We start from the raw sequence: 19,537 nt of genomic DNA, 5'->3' as shown, positions 1-19,537 counted from the left end.
TTGGAAAGTACTTGAGGGCCGCAATAATTTCAGAGGGAAGTGGACGCTGGCAGCCATTTAACCTGTTTGACTGGCACTTATGAGTACACGAATGTGCACTCCACCCAATGTAGCAGTCGTTACTAATTATGTAGCAGCAGAAATTGCTTTATCAGTATACACTGGCTACTTCCAGAACCCGTGCTAATGAGTGAGATGTGAATAATGAAGTTAGAAATTAAGAATCGGAGGATTGGTTGCTGTTTCACGCATAATGAGTTCCGTGACTAATAAGCATTTTTTCAGCTTGAACACAGTTATAAGTTCTCTATTGCTACAGTTAAGATCCTCATTGATTAATGATACTGAATGGCTTCGTTAGTTCTTTAATTGAACCTGCGAAGCTGAGCTCTGAATGGCTATTTTGCAAGTATTTTGTTTTTCTTTTTGTTGTTTTGTCGGCGCAATGTTGTTTTTCTTATGTTTGTATTTTTATAACCCCAACAGTATCAAATCAATTATGGAAAAACGTCAAGACCAGTTCCTCTTCATCTAAATCAGCTACTAAGCTGTCCCAAAATCTGAAACTTGCTGCAAATGAAGTGTAAAGGAGTTCACTAAATTGAGCAGAAGCCAAGTTTTACCCAAACTATACATCAATAACACATTTTTACTGCAGGAAACTATAGATGAAGTCCTGTTGAAAAACTGAGGGCAAAGTTCGGGGATGTTGGAAGGAAATACTAATAAGAACGCACATTACCATGGGGTTTTCATGCTCCATTCATGTGCTCCAACCTCGAGAAACACTGATCTTTTTCAACTGCGAGTTCATTGAAAGATGCTATCTTCACAATAAATGACTCTGCGTAGATCGCTATCACCAGCGATTTCCGAAACAAATGAAAAAGTTATATGTATAACCTGGCTTACAGAAATTGGCGCTTTATTTCTAAGCTGCTAGCTATCAGAACGACTGTGCCAACGATCGAAGAACACAATCAATGTTTGTAATACCGTGAGACCGAACTTAACCGACCATTTTTATGACCCTGTGTTGAGTTATACATGCTGCAAATAACTACTAAACATCAAAGGAGATAACACTTGTTCGATGGCATCCGTCAAATTACTTTCCCTGAGGAACTGAAGCAAGATAGCAAAATACTTGAGGGGCACAATAATTTGACGCAGCCGCCCATTTGACGTAATTGAGTGGCACTTATGAGTACACGCATGTGCACACCACTCAATGTAGCAGTCGTTGCTTATTATGTAGCAACAGAAATTGCTTTATCAGTATACACTGGCTATTTCAAGAATCCGTGCTAATGAGTGAGATGTGAATAATAAAGTTAGAATAAGAATCGGAGGATTGGTTACTGTTTCGCATATGGTAAGTTCCATGACTAATAAGCATTTTTTTCAGCTTGAAAGCAATTATAAGTTCTCTGTTGCTACAGCTAAGATCCTCATTAATTAATGATTTTGAATGGTTTTGTTAGGTCATTAAATTAAGCTCTGGATGTCCTGTATTCCCGTTTTGTTTTTTCGTCGCAATGTTGGTTTTCTTTTGCTGCATTTTATATGACCTGATATCAAACCGGAAAGTTTGAAAAACGTCAAGACCAGTTTAATATTTATGTAAATCAGCTACTAAACTCTCTTGAAGTTTTAAACTTGAGCAGAAAAAATGAAGTGTTATGGTGTTCACTAGATTGAGCGAAAAGCCAAGTTTGATCCCCAGCTGTCCATCATTACTGCGGAAAACTGACGTTGAGGTCCTTGGTGATTGTTATAGGACCAAAAGCTTTATTGAACTCTATCTTACTCATCCAAATCCTAAGTTTTCAAAACGTTTGACTTTATTGAGAAAAATGAGGACAAAAATTGGGGACACTGGAAAGAAGTACTCATAATAACGCATAACGCACAAAACGATTGGCTTTATACTTCCACGTCATGTGCTCCAGCCACGAGAAACTACGATCGGATTAAACTCCGAGTTGATTAGAAGAAAGCCATCTTCACAATGAGTGACCGCGTACATATCGCTATCACCAGCGATTTCAGAAACGTATGTAAAAAGCTACCCGTAAAACCTCGCACAGAACTTTGCGGTAAAATTCTAAGCCGGCAGCTATCAGAACGACTGAGCCAATCAACAAACAACCGAATCACCCTTTGTCATCCCATGAAACCGACTCTAACTGGCACTTATCGAGACCGTGTGAACAGTTATACAAACTTTAATTAACTACTAAGTAACAAGGAATACAGGCACGTTCTCTACATCCGTCAAAATAAGTTCTGTGAGCAACTGAAGAAGGATCTCAAAGCACTAAAAGGCCACAATAACTTCAGAGATGAAGCTCACGCTACCACGCGTTCCACGTGTTCGACTGGCACAGCGGAGATAATCTTATCCGTTTTACTTTTTTGAGTCGTATCTGCGCCAACAATTCCGACTTATGGTTTTAATATGAGGCCTTCAAAGTTTTTATACAATTTCTTTATTTCAAAAATCTGAGCAGACCGTGAGGTCACTGAACTTTGGGACATATATGTAGTACCCAACTAGCTGGTTGTAATATCATTAGTTCAATACCATAACATTGTTCGAAAAGCTCCGCCTTCCTTGCCGCTCCCCTAAAAAATATTTACGTTGCTCTTGGTTTGCCTAACTCAAGACGCAATTTTCACCCACCATGGTTTTGATGCAGAAATTTTGCCGTGTGTGCAGTCGCTCGTGGAAAGCCAGTCACCTACTAAAATTAATAATTAGTAGCTGGAATGTGACTAAAGTGAGTGGTTGAAAGGGACAAACTGATATCCTGGAAGATTTCAACTTCTGCTTTTTATTTCCGGTCAGTGTGTTATGAGGACAATTGCTACCGATATTTGAGAATTTTTTTAGTTTAAAGTTTTTTGTGATCTAGAAGCGTTAAGTTTTTAATTGGTATTTACCTCAATTCTCCATATTTTTAGTTCTTGGTAATCAATAAGTGTTCAACAAGTTTTCTTTTGAAGGTTTGGATTTTGTCTTACGCCTTTCATGCCACTTCCGTCACCTGAACTTGCATCCCTGTTGTTTAGGTCATTTTTGTGTTTGTTATTGATGATTCCTGACTCACCTCACTCAAGAAATGACTCTAAAGTTTTCAATTAAAACTGATTTTTAAGACACTGAAAATTTATTTGAAGAAAATCAATGAAATATAACTAAGTTTACCTTTTGTTTGAGGGGCTCTACAATTGACGGAACTTAGAAGGATCAAATTCAAGGAGCACTTAATGTAATATAAAGAGCAATTTTCAGTTTTTGAAATTATCTTTTCATCAATTTTGTGTTTTTTTAATGATCACCACTACTTGGTATCTTTTTTTGATTGATGATAGTTTTAGGAGGGCATTTGTAACCCGAAAAATTGTTTTTATGTTGTTCAAGATACGAAAATTGTAACGTGATTGTTTTATTATTATTAACCGAGCACTTTTTTCTTTTTTTACTGAGTTGCTTGTTTCCTCAATTATTCTGACCCCGCTTTCTTTTAATCCTGACTTTGTTTGATGTTTTATTTTGTTTTTTTTTATGAGAAAAAATTTTTCTTTGGAATTCAGGCTTTATGTATCAAAATAATGATTGTTTAAGTTCAATATCACTTGTTTCCTAAGCAAACATGTATTATAAAATAATGTTATTTCGTAACCAGAAATTGTCAGAATAAATCATATTTGCTCTTACTTTAAGAAAACGACATGGCCATGGCACGAAATTTGATTTATATGAAGATCTATCTTTGAATTGTTGTATTGTTTTTTATTGCGGATAATCTCTAATGTCACATCGCAAACAGAAAATGAAATTTCTGGAAAAGTGATTTGTAATAAACGAAAAGTTTAGTGTTGGAATTTTGATGTAAAAAAATTATCTATATTACTTGCAGTGCATAAAGTAAATTGTAATAGAATTGTCTAGTTTGAACTCAACCAGTTTGTTTTTTATTTTTTTTTATTTATTCTACCCACTATTCAGAGCACAAAACTTCTTTTTAATAGCACCGAAGCGATAGCTGAGACTATTATTGGCCTTCTCTTGGTTTTAATTCATTTCGTCGAGATTTTTGTTACGACCATATGACGTCACAATCACTTCAAATCTGCGTTTTGTTCACTCGCTCATGCAATTTCAACTGAATTGCGTGCCTGACGTTATTTTTCACTCTCAGTGGAGCGAGTTTCTTGTTCATTTGCGTGAAAAAAATTTTTGGTCAGACGTGACTTACCTCACTGTCAAAAATGACTTCCTCACTCTGAAATTGATTTTTCTTTACTTTAATTCAAAGAGATAAGTTCAAGCGAATGTATATCACCCTAATTGAAGGTTATTCAAGAGCTTTAAGTTATTCAAATTTCTCCTCAAAATTTATATCTCAGCCCTCAATGAAAAGAGTGAATTTCTTTTTTGGTCGATCTTTTTTTACTTTCTTTTTGAGACTGCAGATCTGCGAAGCTATTGCGGCTATTTTCTGTCAATCTGCCAGCTATGTTCACAGTTGCCAACTCTCCCAAGGTGCCTAAATTGTCAATTTATATAGATTGCGTCAAATGTTAATTGCTCTCGCAATTTACGTCAAATATTAATTGTTCCCTAATTTGAAGCAATTTGTTTATTCTGTTGTTTTTATGCAAAGTTTTTTTGCTTGAAAATTTTGATTTTTGATTAAATTTACCTCAGGAAACTTGAGTTTTACTTTTTATTAATTGCTTTCTCATTCAGAATTTTCAGTTTTTGAAATTATCTTTTCATCAATTTTGTGTTTTTTTAATGATCACCACTCCTTGGTTTCTTTTTTTGATTGATGATAGTTTTAGGAGGGCATTTGTAACCCGAAAAATTGTTTTTATGTTGTTCAAGATACGAAAATTGTAACGTGATTGTTTTATTATTATTAACCGAGCACTTTTTTCTTTTTTTACTGAGTTGCTTGTTTCCTCAATTATTCTGACCCCGCTTTCTTTTAATCCTGACTTTGTTTGATGTTTTAGTTTGTTTTTTTTATGAGAAAAATTTTTCTTTGGAATTCAGTCTTTATGTATCAAAATAATGATTGTTTAAGTTCAATATCACTTGTTTCCTAAGCAAACATGTATTATAAAATAATGTTATTTCGTAACCAGAAATTGTCAGAATAAATCATATTTGCTCTTACTTTAAGAAAACGACATGGCCATGGCACGAAATTTGATTTATATGAAGATCTATCTTTGAATTGTTGTATTGTTTTTTATTGCGGATAATCTCTAATGTCACATCGCAAACAGAAAATGAAATTTCTGGAAAAGTGATTTGTAATAAACCAAAAGTTTAGTGTTGGAATTTTGATGTAAAAAAATTATCTATATTACTTGCAGTGCATAAAGTAAATTGTAATAGAATTGTCTAGTTTGAACTCAACCAGTTTGTTTTTTAATTTTTTTTTATTCTACCCACTATTCAGAGCACAAAACTTCTTTTTAATAGCACCGAAGCGATAGCTGAGACTATTATTGGCCTTCTCTTGGTTTTAATTCATTTCGTCGAGATTTTTGTGACGACCATATGACGTCACAATCACTTCAAATCTGCGTTTTGTTCACTCGCTCATGCAATTTCAACTGAATTGCGTGCCTGACGTTATTTTTCACTCTCAGTGGAGCGAGTTTCTTGTTCATTCGCGTGAAAAAAATTTTTGGTCAGACGTTACTTACCTCACTCTCAAAAATGACTTCCTCACTCTGAAATTGATTTTTCTTTACTTTAATTCAAAGAGATAAGTTCAAGCGAGTGTATATCACCCTAATTGAAGGTTATTCAAGAGCTATAAGTTATTCAGATTTCTCATCAAAATTTATATCTCAGCCCTCAATGAAAAGATTAAATTTCTTTTTTGGTCGATCTTTTTTTACTTTCTCTTTGAGACTGCAGATCTGCGAAGCTATTGCGGCTATTTTCTGTCAATCTGCCAGCTATGTTCACAGTTGCCAATTCTCCCAAGGGGCCTAAACTGTCAATTTATATAGATTGCGTCAAATGTTAATTGCTCTCGCAATTTACGTCAAATATTAATTGTTCCCTAAATTGAAGCAATTTGTTTATTCTGTTGTTTTTATGTAAATTTTTTTTTGCTTGAAAATTTTGATTTTTGATTAAATTTACCTCAGGAAACTTGAGTTTTACTTTTTATTAATTGCTCTCTCATTCAGAATTTTCAGTTTTTGAAATTATCTTTTCATCAATTTTGTGTTTTTTCAATGATCACCACTCCTTGGTATCTTTTTTTGATTGATGATAGTTTTAGGAGGGCATTTGTAACCCGAAAAATTGTTTTTATGTTGTTCAAGATACGAAAATTGTAACGTGATTGTTTTATTATTTTTAACCGAGCACTTTTTTCTTTTTTTACTGAGTTGCTTGTTTCCTCAATTATTCTGACCCCGCTTTCTTTTAATCCTGACTTTGTTTGATGTTTTATTTTGTTTTTTTTTATGAGAAAAAATTTTTCTTTGGAATTCAGTCTTTATGTATCAAAATAATGATTGTTTAAGTTCAATATCACTTGTTTCCTAAGCAAACATGTATTATAAAATAATGTTATTTCGTAACCAGAAATTGTCAGAATAAATCATATTTGCTCTTACTTTAAGAAAACGACATGGCCATGGCACGAAATTTGATTTATATGAAGATCTATCTTTGAATTGTTGTATTGTTTTTTATTGCGGATAATCTCTAATGTCACATCGCAAACAGAAAATGAAATTTCTGGAAAAGTGATTTGTAATAAACGAAAAGTTTAGTGTTGGAATTTTGATGTAAAAAAATTATCTATATTACTTGCAGTGCATAAAGTAAATTGTAATAGAATTGTCTAGTTTGAACTCAACCAGTTTGTTTTTTAATTTTTTTATTTATTCTACCCACTATTCAGAGCACAAAACTTCATTTTAATAGCACCGAAGCGATAGCTGAGACTATTATTGGCGTTCTCTTGGTTTTAATTAATTTCGTCGAGATTTTTGTTACGACCATATGACGTCACAATCACTTCAAATCTGCGTTTTGTTCACTCGCTCATGCAATTTCAACTGAATTGCGTGCCTGACGTTATTTTTCACTCTCAGTGGAGCGAGTTTCTTGTTCATTCGCGTGAAGAAAATTTTTGGTCAGACGTGACTTACCTCACTCTCAAAAATGACTTCCTCGCTCTGAAATTGATTTTTCTTTACTTTAATTCAAAGAGATAAGTTCAAGCGATTGTATATCACCCTAATTGAAGGTTATTCAAGAGCTATAAGTTATTCAGATTTCTCATCAAAATTTATATCTCAGCCCTCAATGAAAAGATTAAATTTCTTTTTTGGTCGATCTTTTTTACTTTCTTTTTGAGACTGCAGATCTGCGAAGCTATTGCGGCTATTTTCTGTCAATCTGCCAGCTATGTTCACAGTTGCCAATTCTCCCAAGGGGCCTAAATTGTCAATTTATATAGATTGCGTCAAATGTTAATTGCTCTCGCAATTTACGTCAAATATTAATTGTTCCCTAATTTGAAGCAATTTGTTTATTCTGTTGTTTTTATGCAAATTTTTTTTTGCTTGAAAATTTTGATTTTTGATTAAATTTACCTCAGGAAACTTGAGTTTTACTTTTTATTAATTGCTCTCACATTCAGAATTTTAGGCAGCTGATCTCAGGTCGTGTCAGTTTTCTACTAAATGTCAAATGAAAAGCTTTTTTTAAATGTAAACCGTACTAGCCGTTATAATGCCGCCTATATAATTTTTTATCATTACAACTTTTGAAGCCTCTTGATAAATGTTTTGATTTGCTCTGGATGCTACCACCTCCAGACTGATACAGGTTACAATAAAATCGATATAAGGTGATCATATTTTAGTTGACCAAATTCTCGTTACTCGGGTACGCGACAATGGTATTTATTTTTTGATCAGAGGAAAATTAAATTGAGAAAACAATTGAGTAAAAAGAATCATAAAACAACAGTAAAATTATTACAAACCCTTATGGCTTCAAATAAAGTGTGGCTACTTATTTTTTGTCAGCTTTCCAAGTTTTTTATTTTCTTTTTTCTGATTTCAGACAATTTTCCAAGTTATTCCAATTCCACTAATTCTGCGTTAATTCATTCCAGTTTTTAATTATAATCAAATTAATTTTTTTTATTTGAAAGACCATTCATTTTTAAAGAAATTCGTGCTCCTACACCTTGGGTTTTTTTGGTTTGTGAGGGGTTCTTTCATCTAAAATTTTGACCTCAATAATGCTGCAAGGTTTTTTGAGTTGTTTTTCATTGGCGAACTAAAATTATTGCAACCGTTAACTAGGAAATTTATACAGCTGATTGAAAGACTTGTTAGGAAAGTTTTGAATGATTTATAACGTCTCCTAGCGTATCATGTGTTTTCTTATTCACCAAATTTTTCATTTTTGCCTCAACTCGAAGAACGCTAACTTTCATTAATGCTAGAGCGACAACCATCAGCTGTCTCTGCAGTGCTTTGAGTATTATAACTTCAGATCAGAATCTAGTTATAAATTTTTGATTTTTCTTTGATATTTGTGTCTCTCTTTGTTGTTTTATGTTAAAGCTGTATCAATTATGCGCATACTTTAGTAGACGGATCCGATTTTTCAAGCACTATTCAGCTTTTCTTTCCTTGTTTTTTTTTTCGTTTTTATTTATAATTTGTCCAAGCATCCAGAAGTTGCTTTAATCCTTCTCTATTCTGCTATACTTCTAATATAGTCTGTATATTGTCCTCATAGCCTTAGTAGCTGAAAGCTTTTGTTACTATTTCAAAAGAGGCTGAGGCTTTAATCAAAATATATTTGACAACATTTGAACTCATTTATTTTTTACGTGAGCTAAATTGTCTTACGAAGCGATGGAATTATTTATTTTTGCAAACATAAAGCTGAAACGTAGTTTATTTGTTTGTTTGTAATGCGTGCGTGTGTGATAAATATTATCTGTCAAACAACTTTTATCAAAAGAGCAAACGTTGAATGTTTTTGAGCAGTCTTGATTAGAGTGTTTTTGTAAATTAGAAAGGCTGGTTTAATTGTTATGAATTAGCTGTTGCTGTTTTACTCGAAAATACAGTTTCTTGATATGATTAGTTAGTGTTGGCTTTACAAGGCACTCATACTTCCCAAAAATTTGACCCAAATTATTTTATATTATTTATATTTATAATTTAATTTATATGGAAGATGTTACTTATCCGTGTCTGTAGCGCCTACGATTTCTGTTCATCGCTAGTTGTTGTACATCTCCACTGATGAGTTCGTCTAAAAGGGGAAGTGGCGCTCTTATCCTCTATAATGGTCCCCCAAACAGTGCTAGATTGAGTTCATCTAAGCTACCCCAGCTCACGTCTGGTAATGACGGCCTCAGTGACCAGCAGTGTGTTCATTGCAGGTGACAGTTGTTTTTTTCTCATTCGAAAGAAAGACCGAAATTTTGGTTGTTTTGGAACATGTTTTTATTCACATTCGTTCGGAGATGTAACAATTTAAATCACATTATCATGTATATGATCTCGTGTATATCTTCAAATTTCTTATTTCTGTACCAGGGCATGAAAACAAAAGAAGGATATTTCTTTTTCCCTCCATAAAGACAGTTCATTCTTTCTCACAAGCTTGTGTGAATGAATTGATACACCTTTTTTGATAATGTTTTGCTTTATCTTTTTGAGAGGCGGTGCCGACCGTTGAAATTTAAATGTATGCTTGCGAGGGTGGTCTGAGATTTGAATATCGATTTAAGATGGCAATGCATTACCGGAGGGGGGGGGGGCACAATTGATTGAAATAATAAATTAAGTCAGGCATGTTTCACAGGATATTCATTGAACTTGATGTTTGTTATGCAGGACCTCTAAGCATTTGGTTGATCAGCTGAAGAAAGATGCTGAAGTGAAAAATGGTCAGCTGAGTGAGATGAAGAGACAGTTGTTTGAACAGATTCAAGTCAACGAGAGACAGGAGGCCATTCAAAAAGAACAGGTCAGTGCAGCTTTAAAACAGTGACATTCTCAACTGAGATTCTAATAGTTCCGACCCCACCTTAGTGGGAGGACTATATACTCAACTGGTTTTTTGTTCAGTCTTTTGACCGATCGATATATTCGTCATAACCAGTTGTGAGTGGCATCATTAGAAAGCCCGTCGACCGTACAATATATAATTGAAAAGATTTTTTTAAGTTCGTTTTTTCCAAAGAGTATCGCGGTTTAAAGTTTTGTGAACAATCGACTGAGTTTCGTGGTTATTGTTCACTTTTTCCGTATTTTTTTTACCCACGTTTTCGTCAATTTTGCTAATATATGTTAAAGTTGTTAACAGTAGTGTTATTGTTTCTACTATTAAAGATAGAAGAGGGTTGCTAACCTGTTTGATCCAAATTTTTTGGGTAAATTTTTCAAAATTCAGCATTTTTGCATCAAAAATGGCACCAAATATGTTTTTTTATCATATTATGTTTAAATTTTGCGGAAGTACAGACTTAAAAACTGATGACACAAGCTTTGTAAACCCCAAAAGAGGGCTAACTATGATTCCGCTTCCTATGAGTGTTAGATTTACAATTTTGCCAGTTTTTTACTAATCCAAATTGTTAATTATCCAAAATGCTTTATTTATTTTTGATTGTGAAATTATCTATGTCGCTATCTGAAACAATAAGGTGTTTTTAACGGACGCACAGCAATTGCAAGGCTCATTCTGGACACATCGTTGATCTATACAATTAAAAGTTAATCGGATTGTGTGGGCACTGTCTTTTGTAAAAAAAAAAAATTGAGTTTCTTAACGTTATGCACAGACCAGAATGATCTCATATCGAGATTCAATTAATGACAGATCCCATTTAGGTTCAAATAAGCCCAAATGAATATATATTATGTTTTCAGTGAAGGGCCCATGGGTTCAACAAATAATTTTTCTTAAACCTTATATTTATTCTTGTTTTGCGTGAATCAAAGTCACAATTGGCTTCCTTAAGTTGCATAGTGGTCTGATTTAAAATTGATTTTCGTACTGATACGGGCATTTTTTTTTGTAAAAATATGATTTTTAGAGTTTTCTATCTCTTCCTCATTTGATAGACAGATAAGTCAAAAGTGTGGATGAGCGGGGTCTTAAATTTATGTGCGAACTCGGTTTTCCGCGCCCCCTTGTTTATAAAAAAAGTGCTCAGTGTGAAATTACCGAACTGCTGGTGTAACCTTTCTGTATGAATTATCTGGTGATAATGGCTCAGAACAAGATAGCTGAGGAGTTGAGTGGGATGGGTGCCCAGTGTAAGGGAGAGAGACACTTGCAAGTGATGCAGAGACAGAAAGAGGCACTCTCAGATCTCAGACACAGAATCAAACTCCTAGAACAAAACAGACCTCCGAGTGAGTAGTTCCTCGGAGAATTCTTCTGGCTTTATATGAATTGTGTCATCTATATTTTATATTTTTATTAATTTTTGATATTGTTATTATTGTATATATAGGTTGCTATGACCATTGCTTCGTCTCATTTGTTTATTCCACCTTTTACTAGTATATTTGTTTTTCCCACAGGCTTGTGGAAAGAAAATTATTTTCACAGAGGGGGTCCGTAAAGGGTTTTGTTTAGTATTGCATAATAAATAAATAGCTCTCCCCACCCATCCTTTGTTTTTTAATAATTAAGGCTTTAGAAGTTAGCGATGATTGGAAAGAGATACAAAACGAATATCTGTATTAAAAATGCTTGAATTATGCTCCTTCTGAAAAGATTATACTCCTTCTAGTGAACTGATAATCTCTCGTCCAGTAATCCCCAAGTGACATCCGCAACTTTTAGTCTATTGTTCCTTCGAATTTCAGAGAAGTGTAAGAAAGCACCTTAGATACTTTCATTTATAGATCTAAGTTAAATTAAACGCAGATGCAGTAACGTAGATAGAAATTCTCATTTCCCCAAATTCTGTCTAGTTTGCTATATACTATAACTTACTGTCTTCTATTTCAGTTCCAACTGCCGATCAAGCCTTAGGCCAGGTGGCGCTTCTACAAAGGGAACTCGCAGAACTAAAAGCTCAACAAGCAGCAGGTGTAGGAGTCAGTCAAGACATCCCAGGTCTAGACATCGATGACGAGGACTTCATGGATCCCGATTCCGGGGAGGTCAAGAAAGCTCGAGGCAAAATTGAAACTGCTTTATTAAAAGCAAACAGGGTTGAAAACGCAGAAGCATTAGAACTTAGTGAAAAAAGTTATTTTAGTTTGACCAAGTCCTTATCGAGACGTATGGGTCTTGAGGGCCTTGGTGGGAACCGAACCATGGCTCATATTTCACGTGATGAGCGTGAAAAACTATTTGTTGAGCGTGAAAAGGACATTGAACAGATTAATTCCAACGTTGGAGCTTTGCAGTCAAGAGTTGAACGGAAAGACGAGTTGCTTAATACGTACGAGAAAGATCTGAGTAAGCTTCGTGAGATGGAGGCAATCGCAGCTCAAAAACAAAAAGAAGTTCTTAAAGCAAATGTTAGTCTATACGAACGTTTTAGGGAAGCTAAACGCGTTTAATTTCACCGCTTCATTTTTTGAGCAAGTTAAGGGCTACCATGACGCTTTTTAACCTTCAAAGATAGATTTTGAGAAGAGAATTTCTTAATTAATGGTCTAGGGGGAGTACTTCTGCACAAAAATTGCTCTTAATGCTTACCCGTTGGCTTTTCTATTAATAAGTTTTCCAGTTTTCAGCTAATATTTTCATCTTTTTTGTACAAAACTGTCTCTAAGTTCATTTTTTCCTCCACTTTAAAACTTAAGAATCCGTGACTATTCCGTTTTAAGGCAATGAAAACTTAAGACACTTGCAATGATCTATAATGTTCTAATCTTATTAGTGAAGTTTATTTTGTCAGGCTGACTTGAGGGCGAAGAAAGAAGAGATAGAGTTCATCCGGGAGGCTCTCAAGCGAACGAAGGAAGACTACGAGAGGGAAAAGAGACTGAATGTCGCCATCAAAAGTAAAAAGGTAAATGTGTCTCAGTCTCAACCTGTGTCTCCACTTATGTCTCAGTCATGATCATAAGTTACGTAATATCAATACTAATCTTAGAAATGTTTTAATAATATTTGGTCGCATTTATCATCGTGATTGTTACGCTCAATCCTGAATGTTATAATATTTCAATATTTTTACACAATTGGAAATGGTATGCATTATATTATTAGTTCTGTGAGCTCTGACAAACCGCGATTCCGGTACCTGCTATATAGCTCCTGCTAGCTGTTATTGAAGCAACATCAATTCATATATCATAAAGTACCCAATTTTTACTCGTTTATTTTTAAACCGGATTTGTTTTCCTTAACTCAGAAGACAACTTTGCTTCTAATTAACTTGCAAATCTCGAAGTTGTTGTTTCTTAGTTTTGTTCTTGATTAACAAGCACGTTCATATTAAGTTGTTTTTATTAATAGCCCAGTCCTCAATTCTAGGCGGCTATTATGGCGCTCCTAAATTTTTTTTTTACAATTCAAAGAATTTGAATTGTATTGGGGCGCTGTGTTTTTTTTAAGATGTGTTCACACATTTTTCAATGACTTTGATCTTTCAAAACGGGATAAACAGGTAAAGCCCAGCGGGCATTAAGTTTCATTAGAGGCCCAAAGTGAGCTTCAGTAGTCCTTCAAGTGCTTAGAGTAGTGCAGATGCTGGGATGGCCTTAATTAGAGGTTAAAAAGATCATTTTTAGTAGTTTTTGGGCTCAAAATGTTGCAATTTTTCGAGTTCTTTTGTGATTTTTTTTATTTTTTTGTTTTAGTCTTAAGTTGAAGTTTTTGAAAAATGCTGACGGCCTTTTGCGAGACAAAATAACTTTTTATGACCATTTTTTGAGCTATGTGTTTTGGTACTACAAATACAAACATGCAAAATGATACTAATTTTTGCAATTTTTTTCAATTTTTTTGAAAACTTTTGTCATTTTTTTTCAGATTCAAGGGCCAGGAAATGTTCTTAGTGGTTTGACAATAGAGCACTGCATGGTTTCTAGTAATAATGGATTGGTTTTCAACATTTTAATGTCTCGAAATTTGGCATTTTTTATTATAAAAATTTTTTCAAGGTTTCCTCAAGTTTTTGTCAATTTTTGATATTTGTCCATTCTCAAGTGCCAGGAATTCCATTCAACGGTCTGATTAGAAGTTACTGTATGGTTGTTGGCTTCAATGGATTTGTTATCAACAATTTAGTTTTCCGAATTTTAGAAATTTTTTGATAATTTTTTTTTTCAAGTTTTTTCAAAACATTTGTCTTATATTCAGTTTATCTTGCCTCAGTAGCCAGCTAACCTCATCCAGGTTTTGATAACATGTTATTAGATAGCTGCTAGGGGGCATTTGAACGGTTTTGAACATATTAATAGAATGAATTTCTTTTTTTTTAAATTTGAGATTTTTTCTTAAAATTATTGCCTATCGATCTTTGAGCCGATTAATTTTTTTATGCTTTGAATTGGGTTAATGGATAGCCTCTGAGACAGAGAAATGATTCTGAAGATATTAATATCACAATTTCAGCAAAATTTTATTAAATTTTGCGATTGATTTCATATTTTTCTGTCATTTTTGAGTTAATCGATCTTCAAGGGTCAATGAATTTTTTCAGGTCATGCATATATAATACTGGACCGATTTCAAAAACAAAAAATGGCCGTGAAAATATTTTTGAAACATGTTTTTTTAAAGGGAAGAAATTTTGCCTAAGGGAAAAAAGCTTCAATAGTTTTAGTAATGAGTATATTTTTGTTTAGTTTGTCTGATTGTTTTAGTTTCTCAATTTTTTGAGAGGATTTTGATTGTGTTTTGGCTGGCTTTGTTCAATTGATCTGCTGCTAAGGTAGAGTACTTTTAAGTTTTTCATTTAATTCTTGGAATTGTATTTCAGGACTTGTCCTGCTATGCTTTTTACAATTCAAAGAATTTGAATTGTATTGGGGCGCTGTCTTTTTTTTTAAGATCTGTTCACACATTTTCATGATTTTTGAAGTCAAATTGGAGTGGTGATTTTGGTCACGCCGAAACAGGAAATGGAGCGAAAAAGCGAGTGGTTTTGCGGCGTGAATTTTTTTCGCTCTAATTTTAAAGTAGAGTGAGAAAACGGTGTTTGAACAAAAATTCGGTTTCTCGGTAGTGGTTTTCGTTTTCTGTTCACATGCGGCAATTTCACTCTGATTTTTACTGTTTTTTCGATTTTTCGAATCGGATTCTTTTCTAGATTGTTTTCCCAATCCATTCACAGCCATTCTAGGTCTAGTTTTTGTTAGAATTAAATTTTCATTTCTCGCTAGTGGTTTTTTGTGTTCACATGCTGCTTTTTGACATTGATTTTCTGTTTTTTTTCTTATTTTTTTGTCAGATTTTAAAAAAAATTATTTGCTCAATTAATTCATAGTCCATTCTAGGTCTAGTTTTTTCTGTTTAGTCATTGAAAATTCTTTGAATTGTACGTCAGGACTTGTCCTGCTATGTTTTTTTACTTCGTCTAACAGATTTTTGTTTCGTCTTACCGTGACTTCTTGGAATTGACTTTTTCAATGACTTACCTCACTCAAAAAATGACTTCTGAGCTCACTTATGAAACTTTAAATTTTACGAACATTTACTTATTAAAGGTCTATAGTGTGCATCTAAGTAGTGCCACACATATGCCCTAATTCTTGAATATTTGAGTCTTGAGTTTTTGATTTCGAATATTAATTTTGGGAGCTTTTCCGTTTGTGCTCTACCCCCCAAATATTGCACGTGCATCTGGGGGTGCAAATAATATGCGCCCACTAAGCTGAGGGGGCACAAACGGAAAAAATACTAATTTTGAAAAGCCCTAATTAGGGCTTTCTCCTTATAGAGCTTATGTGTCTCATAAAAATGACAGTCCGAAGCTAACCCAAAAAGTCTAGTGGTCTATTAAAGGACTGGTGGTCGATCTGTCTATTTTATTTCTATAGTTGTTTCAATTCATGTAACGCCACAAGCGTCTATCGCGGCTATTTTCGGGCAATCTGCCGGCTATGTTTATTGTTGTGCCGTGAGCCAACAAGTCATGATCTGGTTGATAACACCATCCTATAGATGGAATCTTGTTATTTGTAGATGATATTTCAACACCCTTGATATTAATTTTGAGAGCCGGTGATAGCTTTTACCATGCTATACGCTAATTGCACATTTGTTCATTGGGTATTTTTGCGGCTATGGTATATATGATTGTATGTTAGGGTGTTTGTTAGGGTGAATTCCTGGAGCAATTTGAAAAGCAGTCAAAGGGCTCTGGTCTCATCAAGGGAGGTGGAGGAGGGGGTCATAGCTGTGTGCCAGAAGATGTGATGGGCAAAGAGGCCAAGAAGAAGAGAGAGGAAAATGAGAAACTCAAAAAGAAGAGCTACGAAGTCGACAGACTTAAAGAGGTTACTAATATTTAATGCAGATTATTCTCTCAAATATATGCGTGGTCAAATGACGTCATTAAGTTTTTAATCGTGTTTTCAGCATAGGTCATAGTTGATATCTGCTTCGATGGTGAGTTTCGTTGGAAAAGTTCATTTTAACTCATATAATTAGAGCTAGCATATATCATCATAGTTAAAACCCAGGCACTTTATTACATTCGGTTTCCGTTGTCACAAAATGGACAAATTACGTGTCTCTATCAATAATGTTCTCGAGATTGGGGTAAAATTTAATTGAGATGAAAATCATTAATGTAACGGAACGTAACCATTACGTACTTTCATCTGTAAGGAATTTTTTTTTGCTATCAGGACCTGCAGCATTAACCCATAGAGTAAGTTTTAAAGTTTTCACTGTGTAAGTCATGCACTGATGATTGTTACTTGTGATATTGATCATTCATCTGGTTTTCAGCCCGATCTAACCGGAGCTCTTTTTGCTGCTGAAATAATTCACTCAATATTAGAGCGCACTGAACTTGTGTGATGCGACTACAATCACAGACTTCATCAGAGCGAATGCATAGTTGTATCAGAACATAGTTGAAGTGAATGATATTATATACCTCGAGTAATATACAAATTTTTCATATAATTCTTCAGTGAGTTCTGAAAATAATTCATTGACTCTTCGCAACCTCTTGCGATAGAAAATTGATACACATCAGTTGTCACAAATTGCCACAAAACAGGTAAAACTTGGAGCCCTGGGTCTCAACTCATCCAGTAATTAAATATCACCTCATCGAGAAACTAAATATTCTTCGATCGAGACAGCAGCAGAATTTAGGATATTCCTTAGCCCCGTCGTTGTCAAGATACATTGCAGTCGTATCATGAGCTGGTAAACTCCTCCATTTAGGTTTCCTTCTGATCACAATCTTAGCAGAGTCGAAGGGCACTTCTTCTTCTGCTTGGCGTAGATGGCATCCATCTGGTACAACCTTGTCTGCAGTTTCATTTCCATCTACACCACAATGGCTGGGGCACCACACTATTTCTAGTGGGTCTTTCATTGAGTCTCGTAGTTCCACGAGGTTTTCAAAGACCTCTTCCTCGGCTCAGCTGTTCTACTGTTTCATATGTTTTAAATTCAGTACTCTCTGAACCATGTACAGCTAGTCGGTCACTATTATTGCCTTGGAAACCTTATTTGTACTCAGGTAATGCAGGTCTTCCTTCAGGGCTACGAGTTCTGCTTGGTAACTGGAGCAATGCTCTCCTGCCGCGACCGAGATTGTTTCTCCTGTCTTCTCGATGAAACAGCGGGCTCCACCGTCGCTTGTGTCGCTTGTGCCACTGCAGACCCGTCTGTGAAGATGGTAAATCGTGTATCGAGGCTGTCCAGGGACTCGACGTCTTTCAGTTTTTGTTCGTTTATATCAGCTTGTTTAGTAGTGGGCACCATCCGTGTCACTACTTCTGGTTGTATCCAGGGAGCGGAATTTTGGGGAAAGGGCCAAGGTTTACTTTCAGTGAAGATCTCGTTCTACACTTGTTCCTTACGTCTGGCTTCTTTGTTCTCCGTTTTGTTCCTTGGGAGGCAATTTTATGTCTTGGATTGAGCGTTCCCAGGCGTAAAGACTTTTCGTATGCTGTCAGTGCCAGCAGCATGGATCTCGTTTTCATGGGCGGAAGGTCACATTCCATTAGAATGGCGTCTTTTGGTGTTATTTTCAGAAGACCACAAACCCTTCCGCCTGGATTTCTCTGTGCGGATTCCATTTTCTCCAGACCCGTGCTAGACATCCATGGGTGCCATGCTGCGGCAGCGTATTCACCAATAACGCTTCCCGTGGCCACGTAGGTGCCTCTCTGCTTTCTCTTGTCGTGACCCCAATCTGTTCCCGACTTTCTGGCAAGGATGTTTAATTTAATCTTCATCCGCTTTGCAACATCTTCAGCGTGTGCCGTAAGTTTAGCTGTTTGTCATACCTGATCTCCAAGAAGGTGATGGTTTCGTGGGTAGCTATTTCTTTTCCATTTTTCTGGAGTGAGGGTGTCCGACTCATCTCGGTGCTAAAAGTTGTGGAGACGCTTCGCTTTTCGCTTCCTCGCCCGCTCCGCACTTGGCTTCGCTAGAGACAAGAACCTCACTCGCCGAGGCTAAACGACAATCTCCAGATTAAGAAGTGGCCGTAACCCAGAGCTGAGAGGCTGGAGAGCCAAAATGGGACTTCTGGATGAAGCAGACATCGACTGCCGACTCTGCAAACTCGCAAAAGAGACGGTCCGACACATCATGACTGAGTGCCCAGCGATGAGACACTCCTACCCGAACAACTGGAGTTTTGCGTGTCTCAGAACAGACCCAGATGAGACACTGAAAATCTTCAGTAAATGGAAAGGAAGGATTGAAAATATCCCGACTGAAGCGGAAAGTCCGGACCCCAGGACTGTGTAACACACACACATACACACACACACACACACAGCAGCAGCAGCAGAAGCCGTCAACGTCAAACAAAATCAAAAACGAAAATGTACAGACTAAACTTATTGCAGCACTCCAAAATGACCAACAACAGCGCGAGATAGCGTTTTTCAAAGAAGACAATTCATTGACATGGATTTCATCAACAAGTGAAATACCTTTCCTGCCAAAAAATTTTTAGTTGAACGAACAGCCAGTACTGAAACCTCAAAAGTAGAACTTTTTTTAAAATACTTCCAATCCCTATTCACGCAAAATGCATACAATGTAAGAAACGATGTGCAAGCTAAAATAAAACTCAATATATGCTTTTCTCAGCCGGTGGAAAAAAGATATATTCCAACTGGACCGCGGCAAAACTAAAGAGCCAGACAGTATCAAGAAATCTCTTATGAAGAAGTTCTCCCAATCATTGCCAAAGACAATTTACTTGCTGTTCAACCTCATTGCAGTTAAAGCCCGATATCCAACAAAGTATAAAATCAGTGAAATCGTGCCAATATTCAAAGATGTTTTGTCACCAAGATGTTTTCAATTATAGGCCAATCAACCTGCTTT

At 35.4% G+C, this 19,537-nt stretch overlaps 2 protein-coding genes across 3 annotated transcripts in view; one reads left to right on the top strand and one right to left on the bottom strand.

Moving 5' to 3' along the window:
- Positions 1-19,537, bottom strand: part of LOC142336073 (uncharacterized) — a 482,576-nt gene that overhangs the window by 209,576 nt on the left and 253,463 nt on the right. The window lies entirely within an intron of this gene.
- The window catches only part of LOC142336070 (uncharacterized), a 114,079-nt gene that overhangs the window by 88,747 nt on the left and 5,795 nt on the right, over positions 1-19,537 (top strand). Inside the window, exons 19-24 of one of the 2 annotated variants that reach the window (XR_012758886.1) lie at positions 9,922-10,054; positions 11,310-11,448; positions 12,053-12,570; positions 12,954-13,067; positions 16,327-16,503; positions 16,858-16,880. Coding sequence is in view for 1 of the 2 variants with exons in the window: in XM_075384582.1 (XP_075240697.1) it covers positions 9,922-10,054; positions 11,310-11,448; positions 12,053-12,570; positions 12,954-13,067; positions 16,327-16,503 (1,081 nt within the window). In the remaining variant the exon portion in view is untranslated. The remainder of the gene's footprint in view (positions 1-9,921; positions 10,055-11,309; positions 11,449-12,052; positions 12,571-12,953; positions 13,068-16,326; positions 16,504-16,857; positions 16,881-19,537) is intronic. The other variant, XM_075384582.1, reaches the window with a different exon arrangement.

Source organism: Convolutriloba macropyga, chromosome 3 (genome assembly GCF_964194025.1).
Source record: "Convolutriloba macropyga chromosome 3, txConMacr16.3, whole genome shotgun sequence".
In the NCBI taxonomy this organism is placed as follows: Eukaryota; Metazoa; Xenacoelomorpha; order Acoela; family Convolutidae; genus Convolutriloba; species Convolutriloba macropyga.
Note: the sequence above shows the minus strand (reverse complement) of the source record. Positions and strands in the feature narration are given on the sequence as shown.